At 40.7% G+C, this 18,379-nt stretch overlaps 1 protein-coding gene across 1 annotated transcript in view; it reads left to right on the top strand.

Moving 5' to 3' along the window:
* The window catches only part of slx4ip (SLX4 interacting protein), a 36,144-nt gene that overhangs the window by 15,839 nt on the left and 1,926 nt on the right, over positions 1-18,379 (top strand). The window contains exons 4-5 of the mRNA XM_058058917.1: positions 5,612-5,689; positions 6,780-6,868. Of these exons, the coding sequence (XP_057914900.1) occupies positions 5,612-5,689; positions 6,780-6,868 (167 nt within the window). The remainder of the gene's footprint in view (positions 1-5,611; positions 5,690-6,779; positions 6,869-18,379) is intronic.

The raw sequence follows: 18,379 nt of genomic DNA on the forward strand, positions 1-18,379 counted from the left end.
CCCTTGTGAGGATAAGCGGCATAGAGATTGGATGGATGGGCAAGGGAAAGTATCCAGAAATATGAATCTGCATTGCACTTGGATACATTTCCAGAATGGTCACCCATGTAGGTGGCCATTACAAAAAGAGAAATAGCCAAGTGTCCAAACGGAAAGGGTTTTTGCTTGATAAATATTAATCATGATCAGCATCATGGACAGTGATCCCAAACATGTGTTCAGAAAAGCATTGGTGTTTAGGGATTTATGTTTCTGTGTGTTCGTAACTATCACCTGATGACTTTCCAGCCTCTAGACTTAAGCCCAAAAGTCCTATAAATAACCAAGGAAATGAAGATGACTGCAAAACACAGTTCAAAGAATACCCTGAGGGACCATACCAGGACTTGTAGTCAATTGACATCAATGTCTTTCAAAGCCAAACCCCCAACTGCATCTGTGTCATTGGTGTGTGAACAAAGTGTGTTAAATTCCCAACCATTGTAGCGTCCAAGTTGACATTATAAAAGAACTAAATGGATGTCAAAGGAAAATATTTATACTGAGAAATTGACCGTTGTATTCATGAGTGACATGTACATGCTAATTATGTACTTTAGCCCCTCTACTGTATTGGGTGTCATTCTGGTATGTGCCATTGTATCAACCACCTCAAAAGCTCCACATGCTTTTTGACTGACAGTTTGGGTGGAATTGCTTGCACGACATGCCCAAATGCCAGAGAAACAGGGATAAGGAATGTCAGACACAGGCTGAAGCACAGCTCTCGTCTTATCACAATTTTATTTTATTACTCAGTTCATAGTCAATTCCCTTATTATTTTTTTCTCCTGTTGTGTTTAATTTTTTTTTTTTTTTTTGCAAATGTAATTTTATTGAACAAAGAAGTCACATTGTGGATTTGACAGTTTATTAAGGTACCGTATGTTCATAACTCTTGACTGAGCTGTCCAAATGTTTAGCTTTAGGCACCTAAAAGCTTTGAAGGGATCAAAAGCATTCCACGAGGAGATGCAAAGATGCAGCCTGTCATATGGGAAAACAAAAGCATATGGATGGTCTTTTTAATTGGTCTTTCTGTATGAGGGTCTATTTGTTTTTTCAACTGAAAATCAATCTTATTAATATTTTAGGAGCTGACTCGCATTATTTATGTACAGTTATCATTTTGTCTTAGGGAGCTTTACAGGAAAGTACACTAGTGTATGTGATTTTATGAACAATATCAGCAGCAATAACTCTCATAGTGAAAAACTGAAAAACTCATTCATAATTCAAATCTTAAAAAAATTGTAAAATTGTTTGACAGTTATAAATGAGGGCTGAGGAAGAACCAAGATGCTATGTGCACAAAGAACTAATGTCAGTCTTCATGATATCGCTATACTGTTTGAATCCTGCCACAAATACAACATGAAGAAATATAAAAAAGCAAAGGCGCTGTCGTTAATCACGAGCCAGAGGGCTTAACTGTACAATTGTGGCAGGTTTGTGTCCTGCTATCTGTGTAATTGCATGCCATTATTCCCCCAAAAAGACTGCTTTTTTTTTTAGGCGGATAATTAGATGCTTTGTGCAAGAGTTGAGATGACATCAGATAACTGAGAAAGGAAATTCATTCAGTCACACATGCATCTTCACGCTTGTGTGAGCCAGGCCACAGTTTGTTGACAACATGCTAAACACCATGTTGACCTTTTTTTTTCTTCCAATTTTAGATCAACTTTTTTCACAGTAATTAGTAGATCCCTATTTCTATAGTACTATGTTTTGCTGACTGACTGAAGTCATTTGATTAAAATGAAAGCAATATTAGCTCGAGAGTTTACATCTAATGTCAAGTGTCTAATTATGGATACCAATAATGCTCCAATCAATGCCTCTGTTCAATTAATCCTTTTTCTCTTTTGGCTTTTCCCTTCAGAGGTCTCCACAGCAAATCAATCGCTTCAATCCAAAATGTAAATTCTTGCAATTTTGCATCTGTCTCTCTCACACCAACTGCCCTCATGTCCTCCTTCACTACATCCATAAACCTCCTCTTTGGTCTTCCTCTACACCTCCTACCAGGCAGCTCTAAATGCAACATCCTTTTACCAATATATTCACTATCTCCAAATCATCTCAGTCTGGCCTCTCTGACTTTATCTGAAGCCTCTAACAAGTATTGTCCCTCTGATGTACTTGTTCCTGATCTTATCCATCCTGGTCACTCCCAATAAGAACCTCAGCATCCTCATCCCTGCCACCTACAGTTCTGCTACCTACAGGTCTTTTCCTCAGTGGCACTGTCTCTAGACCAAACAACATGGCTGGTCTCACCACAGTTTTGTATACTTTTCCTTTCATTTTAGCTAAAACTCTTGTATTACACATCACGCCTGACACTTTTATCCACCCGTTCCATCCTGCCTGCACACGCTTTTTCATCTCCTCTGTTCAATTAATCACAGTTTGAGTTAAAAAATGTTGAAAATAATCTCCGTTTATCTCGTGCTTCCAATTAAGGCTATCCTCTGGGAGGTGTAGGTAAATAAGATATGCCTTTATTCGTCCCTCAGTGGGGAAATTTGCAAATAAATGTCCTATGTACAGTTCGAGAAACCAATTTACAGTACACTGCTCTTATTATTATTATTATTATTATGGATTTGTCAATATTCTATGTATATTGTCATATCCTGTGCTAAGTAACTTATCTGTTACATGTCTGTAGTTTTCACTTTCTAACTACAATATGAATATACAAATAGAAAAAAAACGACTAAGAAGTCAACTTTGTAGACAAAACAAGGAAAAACAACACTGAAGTACCTTGGATGTTCCAAAGGATGAACTGACATGCTGAGCCATCCAGAAATGTTGAGTTCAGTTTACAAAGAAACCACTTTATGGCGTGTTAGCCAGACCCATGCTTTCAGTCAACAAATTCCTACCAGATTAGGCAACAGGCCACCATGTCTACTCGGTGCATCTTGCATACCGTGAGTAACATTCCATGAGAAATGGCGCTGAGGCCCAAGAAAAGGTTTCTAAGCTCACGCCAACCTGGGAGGTCATGTTATATGACAACAAAAGAGTTTGATTGGTTATCATATTTTTAAAAACTGCATCTTCCCCTGTGGTCGTCAACAGTGCAAAATGTAAATTCTTGCAATTTTGCAACTGGTCGTAAAACTGAAATCAGGAGCATATTTTTTGTATACCTTGTACAGCATCGATAGGCAAATTGCGGCCCATGGGCCACATGAAGCCTGTCAGTCATTTCCAAATTCCTTTCTTTTTTTTTTAAACCTTTAACTAAGTGTTACCAGCAACCTGACTTGCAGTGCTATTGTGGCACACTTGAGTCACCAATAGAGGCGGACATAAGGTGTAGCTTGTACAAAAAAGCTATCCAATCAACAACACACATGACACACAAAAGTAACCTTCCTACGGCGCCATGTGGGCATACAAACAAATATCTATGCGCAAAAACCCTGGCATAAAAAAAACAACAGCTTGTGGGTAGGTTGTGGTATTCTTTCTCCCAACATTTTGCCATGTTTGTCCCATTTTTGCTCGATTGCAAAATATGTAGAGGTCATCAGAACAAGTAAACATCAGAACAAGTAAACAAGGAAGAGTTAACATATCCAAGGTTTTATTTTTTATAGCTTATATTGCTGTTACTGCTTGACAACCCAGCATGCCTTGCGGACATTTGAAATTAACAGTTTTAAGTTAATGTGTGAAGTTTAGCGCTTAGTTGTTGATTCATGTGATGCGTGAACTTGCTGTGGATTTGTTGGGTATTTGTTTTTCGTTGTACCGTGATCAAGCATGTTGTTTTGCTTGATATAACCTATATCACCTATATAGATTACAGCTTGACAACCCAGCATGCCTTGCGGGCATTTGGAAATAACAGTTTTGAGTTAATGTGTTAAGTTTAGCGCTTAGTTGTTGATTCATGTGATGCGTTAACTTGCTGTGGATTTGTTGGGTATTTGTTTCGTTGTACCGTGATCAAGTATGTCGTTTTGCTTGATATAACCTATATCACCTATATAGACGGCCCCCTCATGCCAATTTTTTTAACCCAATGTAGCCTGCAAGTCGAGACTTTTTCCTACCCCTGTTCTAGAGCTATTAAAATAGGTTCATCTACAAATGAGATATTGTGTCCTCTTTTCCCTATCCTGTAGGTTTATTGTTATTTTTTTGAGACTTGTGGACCGAAACACACGTATCATTCACATGCTCTGGGAAAATTCAGTCTTGAAATAATGCAGCTGTAGGAGTTGTTAGCTTGCCATCACCCGCATTGATTTTGGACAATCTTTATCTTCTTCCCTTACACACCTGACCAACAAAATGATTTGAACTCGAAGAGAAGAGGTTTTCTGACTTGAAATTGAATTGAGTAAATATTATAGTTGTATCAGTGATCCAAATCAAGGCTAGCACACAACCTGCTGAACAAAGAAAGATCGCAAATGCCATAATAACTCAAAAGTGTCGTTGTGAGAGTTGAGCAGGCTTATTGTATTGTTTCTGCAAGTCTCTCAAAGGGATGGAACTATTTTTTCCAAATGGTTGTGAAGAGTGCCTGTCCAAAATGTGATATGGGTGCTCAATTTCATTGGATGACCTACTGTAGCATTCATCCATTTATTTATTTTCTGTGCTGCTCATTTGGTTTAGGTCAGTTACGTCCTGTCAGTCACAGATACAGGGTTCCTATGCAAGTACAGTAAACCTTGGATATATCGGATTCAATTGTTCCCACTGGTTTTGTCCGATATAAGCAAAATCCGTTATATGCGTATACCGGAAAATGTCCGTTTTACGCATATATTGGATTTATATCCGGTATATGCGTAAATCGGATTTTATCCGTTATAAAAAGGCACTTCCTTGACTATGTTTCCAATGTACCTGGACTGGGCAATGAAAAGAGACGTAAGGTAATGAGTATTTAACTTTATTGGACTCTGAGCATAACAAATTGTTAATTAAGCTAGGCCCTGTTACGCCCGTCAGGCCTACGTTATTTCCAATAGTGAGGTTAAGATCTCATTCACTGCTGTGCTAGTATTATTGACGTCACTCACTTTTATATTTGTCCTAAATCTGGAGCCAGGAGAAAGACAATAGCCAGTGACATCAACAAGATTAGCATAACGATGCGGCCATCCGATATATGCGAGGGAAATTTAATGGAAATGCATTGGAACGGGACTGGAGATTTTGTCCGAAATAGGCGAAATCCGTTATAAAAATCCGATATATGTAATGAATTTTTATTGGAAATGCATTACAGAAAAATCGGTTCTTTTTTATCTGTCCGTTGTGAGCGAATTTCCGATATATCCGAGTCCGATATATCCGAGGTTTACTGTATATGCAAAGTACAGAAAGTATGGGATTTGATTTTATTTAGATTTTTGATTTTTTTTTTTTATTTTGACATTTTTATCAGTATAAGACAATGTCCAAGGGCTGAGCTACCAGTGGAAATTAGGAACCCTGCAGAAATGAACTCATAAAAGCCTCAAAGTTCCCCCTGTTCTTAGTGCTGTCTGTCTAAATTGACTGTGCTAAGTGTCATTTTTTTTATTTGCAGGAAAAAACTTCAACTTGGTTGCCAATTTTCTGAAGCGTCACTTTAACCTCCGATGTATTGTGAAGCAGCTTCCCGGTGGTATGTAACCCATATGTTTTCGTGAATCATTACCCACTTAAATGAATCAGAAATAGACATTTCAGTCACTCATGCTCAGCCAAATTTCCCACAGAAAGAGCAAAGCGTGTTGGTATTTTTCCCCCTCACTTATTTTTATGTCCTGTCCCTACCTGCATGGGGTGTTGTTGAGAGCAGGCAGACGGTAAGTGGTTCCCGTGAGACGCTATAGAGAGTGGGCGAGTTCGCGAGATTGTCTATGAGTGCAGTGGAAATATATCTCCATGGCTCATCTCGTGTCTGTGACCCTTAGCCACCTTTTCATGGGACCAAACACGGCTCTCTTCCTGTCAGTAAAGTTAATATCTGCTCCCTCTGGGCAGGGATGTTTAAAGACAGTACTGACCTGCTGCAGACTGACTGAGATGATGGCTTTCTCAGCAGGTCTGTTCCACATCAAATTAGAGTCAGTCTCTGGGGTCATAGGTTGTTCATCTGGGCCCACTGTGGGTTATACATTGTGGTCAATTTTTGCCATTTTAGACAACCGTTAAACGCTTTTTACACCGATGTGATTATAAGCAAAAGTGAGTTTTTTGTCAACCGAACAACTAATTCTGACAAGTTTTTAACTTTTAATAAGACCATAAAACCGCCAGAATTTAGATTCATGTTATTTTGACTGCATCCCACTATACGCCCGTGTTAAATGGAAGACATAACATGTTGTCATTTTTAAATTAGACTATTAACCAGCAGAGACAAATGGATAAATCTTGCCGACTTCAGCGGATACGTCCAAATGACTTCATCTCAAATGAATGGAGGACATTAAAATTGATTTATTTCACACTGAAAGTACTAAATCTAATGTAGCTGTGGCATTAGCGTTTCCTTTTAAATGATGGAACATAGCACTCCCGAGAGGTAAGATTTCATGCTCGTAAAGCTGTACGACTATATACATACACCGTCATTTTCTATTTGAAAGTAACTACTTTTGGTTTGTCCTGACAAACCTCCACCACAATCTTTCTTGTCTGACGCTGACGCTGAGCCCAAGTTATTTACTAGTGTGATTTGCGTTGCTTCTTTGCTTGCCTTCCTTCAGAATTGCGTGTGTTTCCTGAGCGCTACGTGGTGTGCGTAAGCCGTCCAGAGGATGCTGCAGTGCACTATGGAAAACTGAACCCAACCACAGTGAGTATTGTTTATACTATATTTCCTCTTCCAGGCGCCTGGCAGAAGATTCTGCAAAATCCGCTGTTGCCAAACAGTGCTCTCACTTTAAATATGATGTTCATGACAGGGGGTGAGGCTGTGTTTTTAGCCTGTTTTATAAAAAAAAAAAAAAGTTCTTCCAGCTAACCAATCACCTGAGCCAGACAGTGTTGTTGTTGAAAACCTCAACATTACTGTGCAGTCAAAAGACTGGAACTAATTTAAAACATTACTGCCAAGGAGAGGCTTTGGGTGCATCAGGAAAGCTGAGGCCACGCTCGCAATGTCTACACAGACATTTAAATCAAACCTCAAGAGGAAATTTGATTTTACACTGCATTTTAAAAAATATTTTACAAACATGTACCGCATGCACACACTGGAATACACCCATCCGTACTCAATGCTTGAGCAGTGGAGGGTTTAGTGCCTTGTTCAAGGCATTTTTTTGGACTCACAAGATTTCTCTTTTGGAGAAAAAGCTATATAGCGAGGCACGCATTTTGACCCTTGATTATGCCTGTTCCCCTCACTACTTGTGTATTTTGCTGCGTTCATTTGCGTCTGAAAGCCGACTGGCCTAACACTCGGAGCCTGAATTACATAGTGTACTTGAACACGTCATCACCATCCAATGCATGGACAGTGCTTCGGGTAATACTGCTCCAAGGTGGAGAGAAGGATATGGACACAGAGTTGTTCATTGTTCTGTATATTTTATATGAACAAATAAGTAAGTTTAACCACTACGTTGTACATTAAGAGTGAATATTTACTTTATATTGTGTGCTATTGTTTGCTCTAAGTCGGTATATGACATTTTATTTTATTTTTAGCCTTTCATAGTGGCTGCAGGTGGGCGAGTGGGGGTGCTGGGGTGGGTGGAGTACTCATAACATTTCTTCAAGGTTGGCAGGTGTGGTCCATAGTGGGTCTTTTTTTTTGTCCCACTGGGATTTTAAACGGGACCTTTTGGTTTTCAAGTCAAGTCTTTACAAAGTGAGCTACTATGGCGCCATTTATGTAAATTATTGAACAACATCAAACTGTTTTATTATATAATCCACATCATAATGCATGATACGTTGACATATTTTTTGTACAGTACATACTGTATTTGGGTTTTAAAGAAGAATGTGGCAAATTCAATTGACCGCAGTGAGAAATCATGTGGTTTGGTTAGAGTGGTTCTTTTTCCTGTTGGAAGTACATACAGCCTATGTCATGTTACGAACTTGCCAATACCATAAGCCCCTCAAGTTCTTTCCTGTCCATTCATATTACAGACAACAATCTTTTGGTCAGTGCTCATTTGATCCCAAACTCCCCAGTGTATTCTGGGAAATGCTGGTGTAGCTTCTCACCTTGGCACTCACATCAAGGACGGACATCTCTCCCATTACATTCCATGATCAGCGGCCTGCTGATTTTTTTTCCTGTTGTTTCCCTTTGAAATGTCTCTGCACTCTCCACAGTTTGGCCTTCAATGAAAGCGGCGATTGTAATATTTTTAGTGGAGCACAGTCGTCAGTGAAAAGTTCAGAGTGTGTAACCAATTTTTCCAGTTCAAGGAGGCATTGCTGTCGATTGCAGTTCCCCTCCCCAGGATGTGGTTCTTGGGCTCATACAGTACATACAGTGGGATTGGAGAGTGGGAGTCTTGCGGTGGACCTCGCACTTAGCCAACCTCCAGCGTGGTTTGTTAGGGAAAGACACCAGACAGCAAGTCTGACATTTTTCACATGACAAAAACAATCATTTGTTTATATCCTGGGCTATTTTCTAAATTGTCTTTTTAATGCTAAAATTGCCAGTGGTCGCAATATTGATTGGAAACATTTAGGGACATTTAAAGTTGATGTAAAGCTTGATTGGCCTGCTGTGTAAAATCAATGTGGTCTTTTTAAGCGCTACAGTAGCTCTGGACAGCTCATCCCCAAAGGATGGCTTGTGTTTAGGGAGTCTTTTGTATGATTATGAGACTAAATGACTTATAAACAAAAAAAATTAAATAATAAGGAAGTAGATTGATCAGATTAGCACTTCATGTAAGGCAGGGGTCTCAAACATGCGGCCCGCGGGCCAAATGATATGGATGCTGTATGGTATCATGTACCCAGAAGAAATTATTACGTTTGATTAATGTTCATGTTAAAGGTTAAATAACTGTTAATAGTTATCCTCCCTATCCGTGTGGAAGTGGTAAGTTTTTGGCTATTTAAGTTTAAAGGAAATAACTTGAAGGCTACCGTTTAGGTCGCTAGCTCTCTCATTTGCGAGTTAGCATGTGTCTCAAGACCCTGCAGTTGCGCAATATGTTGTAAGTATAAAGAGTATAAATGTGACTATAGTCGTGTTTTGTCATGTCTACAGGGCTCTAATAATGCTTTGTTAATTTTAAATTGAAAAAAATAATTTGTCTACCCACCAACTATATGTGGTTTCTTAACTTTTAATTATTTGCCGTTTTATTATTATTATATTTATTTATTACTGATTGATTGATTTTCTTTATTCTTGATTTATTTATTTTTCATCTTATTTTGTGTAGAAAAATAAAAAATAAGATATTTGAGAAAAGTGGAATGTTTTATCAGAGCTTTTCTTGTACAAAATCGGAACCAAAGCAAAGTTTATTCATTTTTCTGTTTTTAATAAATGCGTTTTGTTTTTTTTTGGAAAACCTGATGCGGCCCAGTGTCACCCAGACCCGAGCTCCAGTGGCCCCCAGGTAAATTGAGTTTGAGACCCCTGATGTAAGGTCAGTTGGCCTGTCACGATAACACATGTTGCTGGACGATAATTGTTCCACAGATTATTGCCTATAAACGATATTATTGTGAAACATTTTTTTTCATTAGTGTAATGATAATAACGGTTAACCCTTTAAGCACCAAAATCGCACAATTGTGGCAAGCAAAATTGCTGAATTTAACAAGCCATTTCAGCAAATATGGAGCCAATAGCCAATTCAGCAGGAGATCTCTAACTTTAAACTACATTTGTGGGAGTGGTTTTATGCAAAGTGTAGTGGTTAATACACTTTCAGCGATACCGTGTACTAGAGGCAGCCATAGCCCCACAAGCCAAGTTATATTATGCTCTACATGAGTAAATTTACTCCCATCACAAACCTTGGGTCATACTGATGATTTTTCTCATTGACAGTATGCCTCTATCTCTAACCATTTTCAAGATACAACCTTTTGATATAGTAAGTCGAAACTGGGGGGGGGGGGGGACCTCTGGCACCTCAAGGGTGTGGAGTACATTATTTGGATGCAGCAAAATGCTGAAGTTGACATCAGATACTCAACAGGCAAGAAGAAAGTATTTGATCATGTAGAACACAACACACACAGCTAACAAGTGCATACTCAGTCATTCAGAGACTGAATGACTGCCAAGAGGGTTCACTCGCTCTTTTCATTCTGCTATCGATCCAACACGCACAGGTGTTGATACAGATGCACAGAGTGAACCTCTTGTCATCCAGTTTGGCCGAGCGAGAGGAGGAAAACAAAATTCACACCTGAATATATCGAGGCCAGCAAAATCGTTGACTTCATTTTTATGTATTGTGCGATTAATTGATTTATTGATTATCGTGACAGGCCTAAAGGTCAGAGTTTTATTTTTTGAGGTGACAGATGAAGCAATTTTCTCACTCCCACACCTAACCAGTTGTTCGTTCTTTTGCGGGCCTCCCACAAGTTGGCACTGTTCCTTGCCGAGCCCTTCCAGTTGCACTTAGGCAAGGCACTGATCCCATCGATCCCATCATTAATTTTCTACCGCTTTCTACAGCACCACCCGCTTACCGCCCGGTCACGGGGGTGCTGGAGCCTATCCCAGCTGTCTTCGGGCGAGAGGCAGGGTACACCCTAGACTGGTCGCCAGCCAATCACAGGGCACATATAGACAAACAACCACACTAACAGAACAGAACAGAACTAACAGAACATGCAAACTCCACATGGCCGAGGGTGGAATTGAACTCGGGTCCGGTGTGCTAACCACTCGGTCCACCGTGCAGCCGTTCCATAAGACTGCTTTACTGATACTGGTAAGACTGATACTGCTTTGTCATGATTGTTAAGCTTTCCCCTTCAATTGGGTATGAAATCAATATGCGGACTTAAACCATATCCATCCTGTGTGGACAAAAAAGTAACATAATGTTTATTTTTATTATTATTATTTATTCTCGACTGCACTCATATTTAGCTCTTAATTTAAGTCTCTTTCCTTTTGTTGTTTTGGGAGCCAGGCAACGACATTTCGTTGGCAATTTCACTGCTGTGTTTTTGTGTAATGACAATAAAGGAAGTCTAAGTCTATTATGTGTGCAGCAGTAGGATGTACATGGCTTCATGTCAAATGTTTGAAGGCGTACGTCACCGTAAAAAATTGGGATCCACTGGTTTAAGCTATTTAATGCACGATTTGGCGTTAGGTATGTAATCCAAGATGGCTGTATAAACAAACAATGTTGTCAACAGGTCAATGTGCAGCAGTTTATTCCACACTATATTGTATGAAAACTGAGTCAGTGTAGGAGATTTTTGGTGAAGATTTTTGTTGAAAACCGAATTACAAAAAACAATGTTTGTTTTGATAAGTTCATTGATAATTTTGAAATCTGGCTGTGTCTCAATATATCTACCGTAATTATAGTAAAGCAGGAATTTGATCTGCTTGGAAGGCAGGCAATTGGGTATAGTTAGCTGTTATAAGGGCGGCACGGCGGTCGAGTGGTTAGCTCGCAGACCTCACAACTAGGAGACCAGGGTTCAATTCCAATTCGGCCATCTCTGTGTGGAGTTTGCATGTTCTCCTGCGTGGGTTTTCTCCGGGTACTCCGGTTTCCTCCCACATTCCACAAACATGCTAGGTTAATTGGTGACTCCAAATTGTCCATAGGTATGAATGTGAGTGTGAATGGTTGTTTGTCTATATGTGCCCTATGATTGGCTGGCGACCAGTCCAGGGTGTACCCCGCCTCTCGCCCGAAGACAGCTGGGATAGGCTCCTGCACCCCCGCGACCCTGGTGAGGAAAAAGCTGCAGAAAATGAACGAATGAATGAATAGCTGTTATAATGAATGGAAAAAAAGAGGGGTGTTTCTCACCTAGCAACAGTGCTAACTTCCTGACTGCTGGCTTAAACATAATACTTAATGGTTGACAATGCTGACGTTTGACTTTGATATGAAAATTATGTTCAGACTTTGACAGGTATTTTAGCTGTTACTATTATGTGTGTCATGCCTGAATGTGTTGAGTAGAACCCAACCCATCCCAGGGGTAATTATATATTGTTCAGCTATGAAGCAGGTTTGAGTAGAGGTGGAGCTATTTAGATGGAAAAGAGATTCCCTTGACCTTTCTACAGTCAAATCCAGTTTAAAGAGTTGCTCCTATGGTGAGTCAGCACCAGCATGGGGAGGGCAGCATGGGAAGGAAGAGCAAGTGTTTTAGGATCGTGGCCGTTGTTTTCTAGTCAGGCGCAGAGTGGGCAACTGAGGTGAGTGGCGTGCTGGGCTGCAGAAGTTTGGATCAAAGGCAGAACAGATGTGTTTCCAGTCCCCCCCCCCCCCCACTTCTTCTGTGCTCTGGACGGGCCTGTGTGTTTACTCATCACCTCAGCACGCCTCAGTTCTTCCCAGCTCACAACAGCCGCAACTTTCCCAAGGGACTGGAGCATGCTAGCTCTCCCCTCCACCTGGGCCGAGTGTGCACGACTACACGACACGTGGTTCTGTCCCCTCGTTTCACCCTGTCAAAGAGTTGCTTTGGTTATGTGAGCCCGTACTGTTCAGCGTACGTTAATCCTTACAATCTGGGTGTATCCACAATCCTCACTCATTGTTCAAGGGATAAGAACTGTCTTCAATTTTCACCACGTCCATGCCCATGCATGTTCGTTGACTTTGTTGCAGGGTTAGATGTGGTAAGCTTAGACAAACAGGGTATTTTGTCAATAGGGTGAGGGCTGGAGTTTGTGGACTTGTTTCTCTGCAGGAGGTATTTTCTGTTATGTTTTTCTTAGTGCCAATTTAAGGCTTTTGTATACTTAGCCGTGCCACTATAAAGCCTTTCAGATGAAAAGAAATAATTCGATTTTCAAAACTGCAGTTGTTTGGGGATTTGTGTGCGTGTATGTAATTGTGTTTGACGGATTTCTGTTTTTCCTTCTTGCCTGCTTCTCATTACTTTAATCAAAGTAATACAGTCAACCTCGGTTTTCGTACGCTGCAGTTTGTGGCAAAAAAATAAATACAGTAAACCTCGGATATATTGGACTCGGATATATATCGGAAATTCGCTCACAACAGACAGATAAAAAAGAACCAATTTTTCTGTAATGCATTTCCAATAAAAATTCATTGCATATATCGGATTTTTTATAATGGATTTCGCCTATTTCGGACAAAATCTCCAGTCCCGTTCCAATGCATTTCCATTAAATTTCCCTCGCATATATCAGATGGCCGCATCGTGGCGCTCCGATTCGCCGAATTGTGACAGGCCGCTATACGACGTCATTTGCAGCGTTGCCTGTGCGTCCAGGTACATTGGAAACATAGTCAAGGAAGTGCCTTTTTATAACGGATAAAATCCGATTTACGCATATACCGGATATAAATCCGATATATGCGTAAAACGGACATTTTCCGGTATACGCATATAACGGATTTCGCTTATATCGGACAAAACCAGTGGGAGCAATTGAATCCGATATATCCGAGGTTTACTGTAAATCAAAAATTTTGCATCTGTTTTTTTACACTGTCACTGTTTTTGTGCAATATCTCCCATACCAAATTAATGACCTGTCATGGAGCCAAATAAAGTTTTACGTGGCAGCAATTTGTTAAATAAGAAATAATCTCGGCAGGTTGTACGAGAAAGCGTGCAGACCTCACAGCTAGGAGACCAGGGTTCAATTCCACCCTCGGCTATCTCTGTGTGGAGTTTGCATGTTCTCCCCGTGCATGCGTGGCTTTTCTCCGGGTACTCCGGTTTCCTCCCACATTCCAAAAACATGCTAGGTTAATTGGCGACTCTAAATTGTCCATAGGTATGAATGTGAGTGTGAATGGTTGTTTGTCTATATGTGCCATGTGATTGGCTGGCGACCAGTCCAGGGTGTACCCCGCATCTTGCCCGAAGACAGCTGGGATAGGCTCCAGCACCCCCGCGACCCTCGTGAGGAAAAAGCGGTAGAAAATGAATGAATGAAGGTTGTACGAGAAGTCCACATCCACAATAAAGTCCATCCATTGTCATTTATAATTATTTTGCATTGTTTCTGCATGTTTTGCGTTAGCTTTAAATGTGTTTTTTGTTAATATATTTAGCTGTGTTGAACGTGTACTTCCAAATTAAATAAATACCCCATGTTTCTGATTACTAAGGGCATGTGTCATTTAAAACTCCTCAAAGAGTATTGCCCAACTGTGCACTACTTTTACATTAAGAGATAAGCAACACACTCTCTATCGCATGCCTTATCTGAGATATAAAAGGCTTTGTGTTGTTTGCTCCCTTTTTTGAAGTTGTTTCAATGAGTCATCCAGACTTAGTTTAAGCTATTACACTTTGCTGCTTTCCTTTTCAATCAAGTGATTCATTCTCCTCTGCCCTTGTGCCCTTTTTCCAGACTTATCTCAATTTTCTGCAATCCAGATGTTCCGTCCTGTTTGTTGCGTAGCTCCTGCTGTGGAATGCACTCACTGGTTTTCTCTGTGGAACGGAGAGAGTTTGTTTATGAAGCACCTTTGCTATTTCCATAGGGTGTATTCCACTTATTAAAACTACACCTTGTTTGTTACAAGACGAGGCCATAACGTATGCTTTTCTGCTCATTAAGATAATTATAATGTTCATTCATGAACTCTTCTGCTTTTTGTTATTCGTCCACTTCCTTTTCCGGTTGCGGTTCCCGACTCTTGTAAACCCCTGGTGATGAAGCATCATCAGTCAGCGTCCTCCCAGTCTCATTTTCTGTCTCTGTATCTATATCTATAAATATCCAATATCTTCCTCTCTTTCCTTCCTCTCTGGTCTTTCACTTTTGACTTTACTCTTTTGAAGTTACGCCGACAGGAACAGACGAGTATTAAAACAGTTCTCAGAGTACCTCCCATCGACTTCATGTTGTTTTTTCTTTCAAGTTCATTTTCAAACAGCATTTATTCATAGTAAACAGAAGAGAGCGCATATCAAGGCATTGCAATGCAAATGGCTGCTACCCACATCTTTCTCAGAATTGTTGTTGCTGCGCTGGTGGGTGGGGATGTGTTTGTATTTGGGTCATTGTCCTGACTTAGAAACCAGTCGTAGCTCGGTGTAACACAGAGAGTAAGAAGGGTGAACTTCTGCCTACACTCCATGATTCGATCTGTACACAAAGAGCTGCCTGTGGAGCACTTCCTGTGTGTGGATTCTTTTGTTAGTGGGCTTGATGGCGAGCTTGTGTTGATCAGGTGGTAGGACTCATGGGGGTGCATCTCCTTTTGTTTTGTTTCCCTTTCTAAACACTCACTTTTTCACTCTTTTTGTTCTCTTATCTTGTCCCCTTGTTTCTTGGCGTCTGCACCTTCCCCCCCTCGCCAGCCCCATTCTCCTCCCCCAGTGTGGCGTCTGCACTCAGTCCAGCACACAACATCAGCGTGCAGTCGCAAGGTCTTTTTTTAGTGCAAAGCTGCGATTCCCCAGTTTGCTCACTTGTGGTCACATTCTCCTTCCTCCATGAGCTGTCACTGTCATGTTCGAAAAATTTGATTTTTCTTCTGATGTGTTTGGAGACTGTTGGAGGCTAAAGCTCACCACATTGGCTTTGCTCATCTTGGATCAATCATTTTACCAGTTAATTTAACAAATAACAATGATCGGAATTATGAGTGTTTTAGCCATAATTGGGTTGTGGATGTCGGCATGGAAATGCAATGGTTTGTTTGTTTGTTTGATCCAAATTCAATTATGCTAACTGATGCTTGGATGTTCATTGAATTGTTCATGGACCAGTCCAGGGTGTACCCTGCCTCTCGGCCAAAGTCAGCTGGCAAATGCTCCAGCGTACCCCTGTGACCCTAATGAGGATAAGTGGCATAAAAAATGGATGGCTGGATGAATTGTTCATTTCAAACTGGTAACCAACCGCCCATGCCAAGTTACAATGTGTGTCCCATACTGTTTGTGTTGTTGTGTCTGATTTTGTGTAAGGCAAGAGTCTGCAAACTTTAGCATCAAAAGAGCCATTTCGCCTTCTCTTTCAGTAAAAAAAAAAAAAAAAATGTCAACACATTCCACAGTTGGGAAAGATTTTAGTGTATTTTCCGCACTATAAGGCTCACTTAAAAGTATTTAATTTTCGGAAGAATCGACAGCGTGCCCAAAATCTGTAAAAATGTTGTGCTTTTTATGAGCGCTCTGCTTGATTGACTGTCTGACTCAGGAACAAAGGGACGTAAAACGTACAAAAGCAGCGATAAGCCAATCAGATAACAATACATAATACATATAGTACGTACGCTGGCAACGATAAAGCAATCAGAGAACATTACGTTAACATGTACGCTTACCTCCGCCACACCTCCAGTAGGTATACTACCGGTATGCTGCAAAACAACATTGAGCCCATCTCTATGAAAAACCAAGTGACGCAAATGAATTCGGAGCTTGCCATCATTCCAGGAGGATTAACAAAAGAACTCCTGGAACAGCTGGACATTGCTGTAAATGGGGCGTTCAAAGTGAAGTTGCGAGTGGCGTGAGAGTGATGGGTGCGCTGGTATTTTTATGAAAGATTCTTTCATGCATTCCCCATATGTGAATGGCTGCCCCACTCCTTCCGATCTCATGTGCAGCTCAGCGTTGTCATTCATTCATTCATTCATTCATTCATTTTCTACCGCTTATCCTCACGAGGGTCGCGGGGGTGCTGGAGCCTATCCCAGCTGTCTTCAGGCGAGAGTGCGGGGTACACCCTGGACTGGTCGCCAGCCAATCGCAGGGCACATATTTGTGCTTATTTCGCAAAAGCAAGTAACAAAAAATGTTGGCTAGTTGGTGACTTAGCAAAAGCACGTATTGTTCTGCGATTGCCTCCGGGAAGTCCGCCCCTCCTCACAGTAGTCATAAGCAGTCAATGCAATACTATCTGCCTCTTGCGGAGTCACCACCTTGGTGATGTCACAGGCTCCAAACCCATAGCAACAGCATGCTTGCTATGCCCCTTCTTTTATTTTCCTGCGCCGTAACTTGCTTCAGACTCAACTCAAAACTCCGTCACCTTTTTTGTACCCAGTGATCCTCACTGTATACACTAGTCTACCTCCATTTCCTTTGTTCATCCAATCAACAGTCAGAATGCAGTTTAGGTGCATTCATTAACTTGCTGTGAGTCAGACAGTTCACATTCTTTTTGAAAATGCTCATGGTGCATTGTTTGGTGTTGGGAAAAAAAACCCACTGTGCTCTGTGAAAGAAGGCACAACAATGAGGCTGGAGATCTGCATGTGGCTCCAGACCCGTGGGTTGCTGACCCCTGGTTTAGTGGAAGTAGTAGTCTGGATCACTGCATAAAAAAACATAGGCTGTCTCAAATTCTGTGACTATTTCCAATGTGACACAATGTCTTCACAGTAGCGTTGCCGGCCGATATTTTGAAGTTTTATATTAAATACAGTAAACCTCGGATATATCGGACTCGGATATATCGGAAATTTGCTCACAACGGACAGATAAAAAAGAACAGATTTTTCTGTAATGCATTTCCAATAAAAATTCATTGCATATATCAGATTTTTTATAACGGATTTCGCCTATTTCGGACAAAATCTCCAGTCCCGTTCCAATGCATTTCCATTAAATTTCCCTCGCATATATCGGATGGCCGCATCGTTATGCTAATCTTGTTGATGTCACTGGCTATTGTCTTTCTCCTGGCTCCAGATTTAGGACAAATATAAAAGTGAGTGACGTCAATAATACTAGCACAGCAGTGAATGAGATCTTAACCTCACTATTGGAAATAACGTAGGCCTGACGGGCGTAACAGGGCCTAGCTTAATTAACAATTTGTTATGCTCAGAGTCCAATAAAGTTCAATTCTCATTACCTTACGTCTCTTTTCATTGCCCAGTCCAGGTACAATGGAAACATAGTCAAGGAAGTGCCTTTTTATAACGGATAAAATCCGATTTACGCATATATATATAAATCCGATATATGCGTAAAACGGACATTTTCCGGTATACGCATATAACGGATTTCGCTTATATCGGACAAAACCAGTGGGAACAATTGAATCCGATATATCCGAGGTTTACTGTACTTGGGAAGCATCCTGTGGGCCGGATACAACCACTAGGCGTGTCCATGGGCCGTAGTTTTCGCGTCCACAATCTATAGTAGCCTGCTCTCAGCAGCTAAGATGGGTATGGTGCATGATATTGTTGTTGAAATTAATATTTCATTAAAA

Source organism: Doryrhamphus excisus, chromosome 20 (genome assembly GCF_030265055.1).
Source record: "Doryrhamphus excisus isolate RoL2022-K1 chromosome 20, RoL_Dexc_1.0, whole genome shotgun sequence".
Classification (NCBI taxonomy): domain Eukaryota; kingdom Metazoa; phylum Chordata; class Actinopteri; order Syngnathiformes; family Syngnathidae; genus Doryrhamphus; species Doryrhamphus excisus.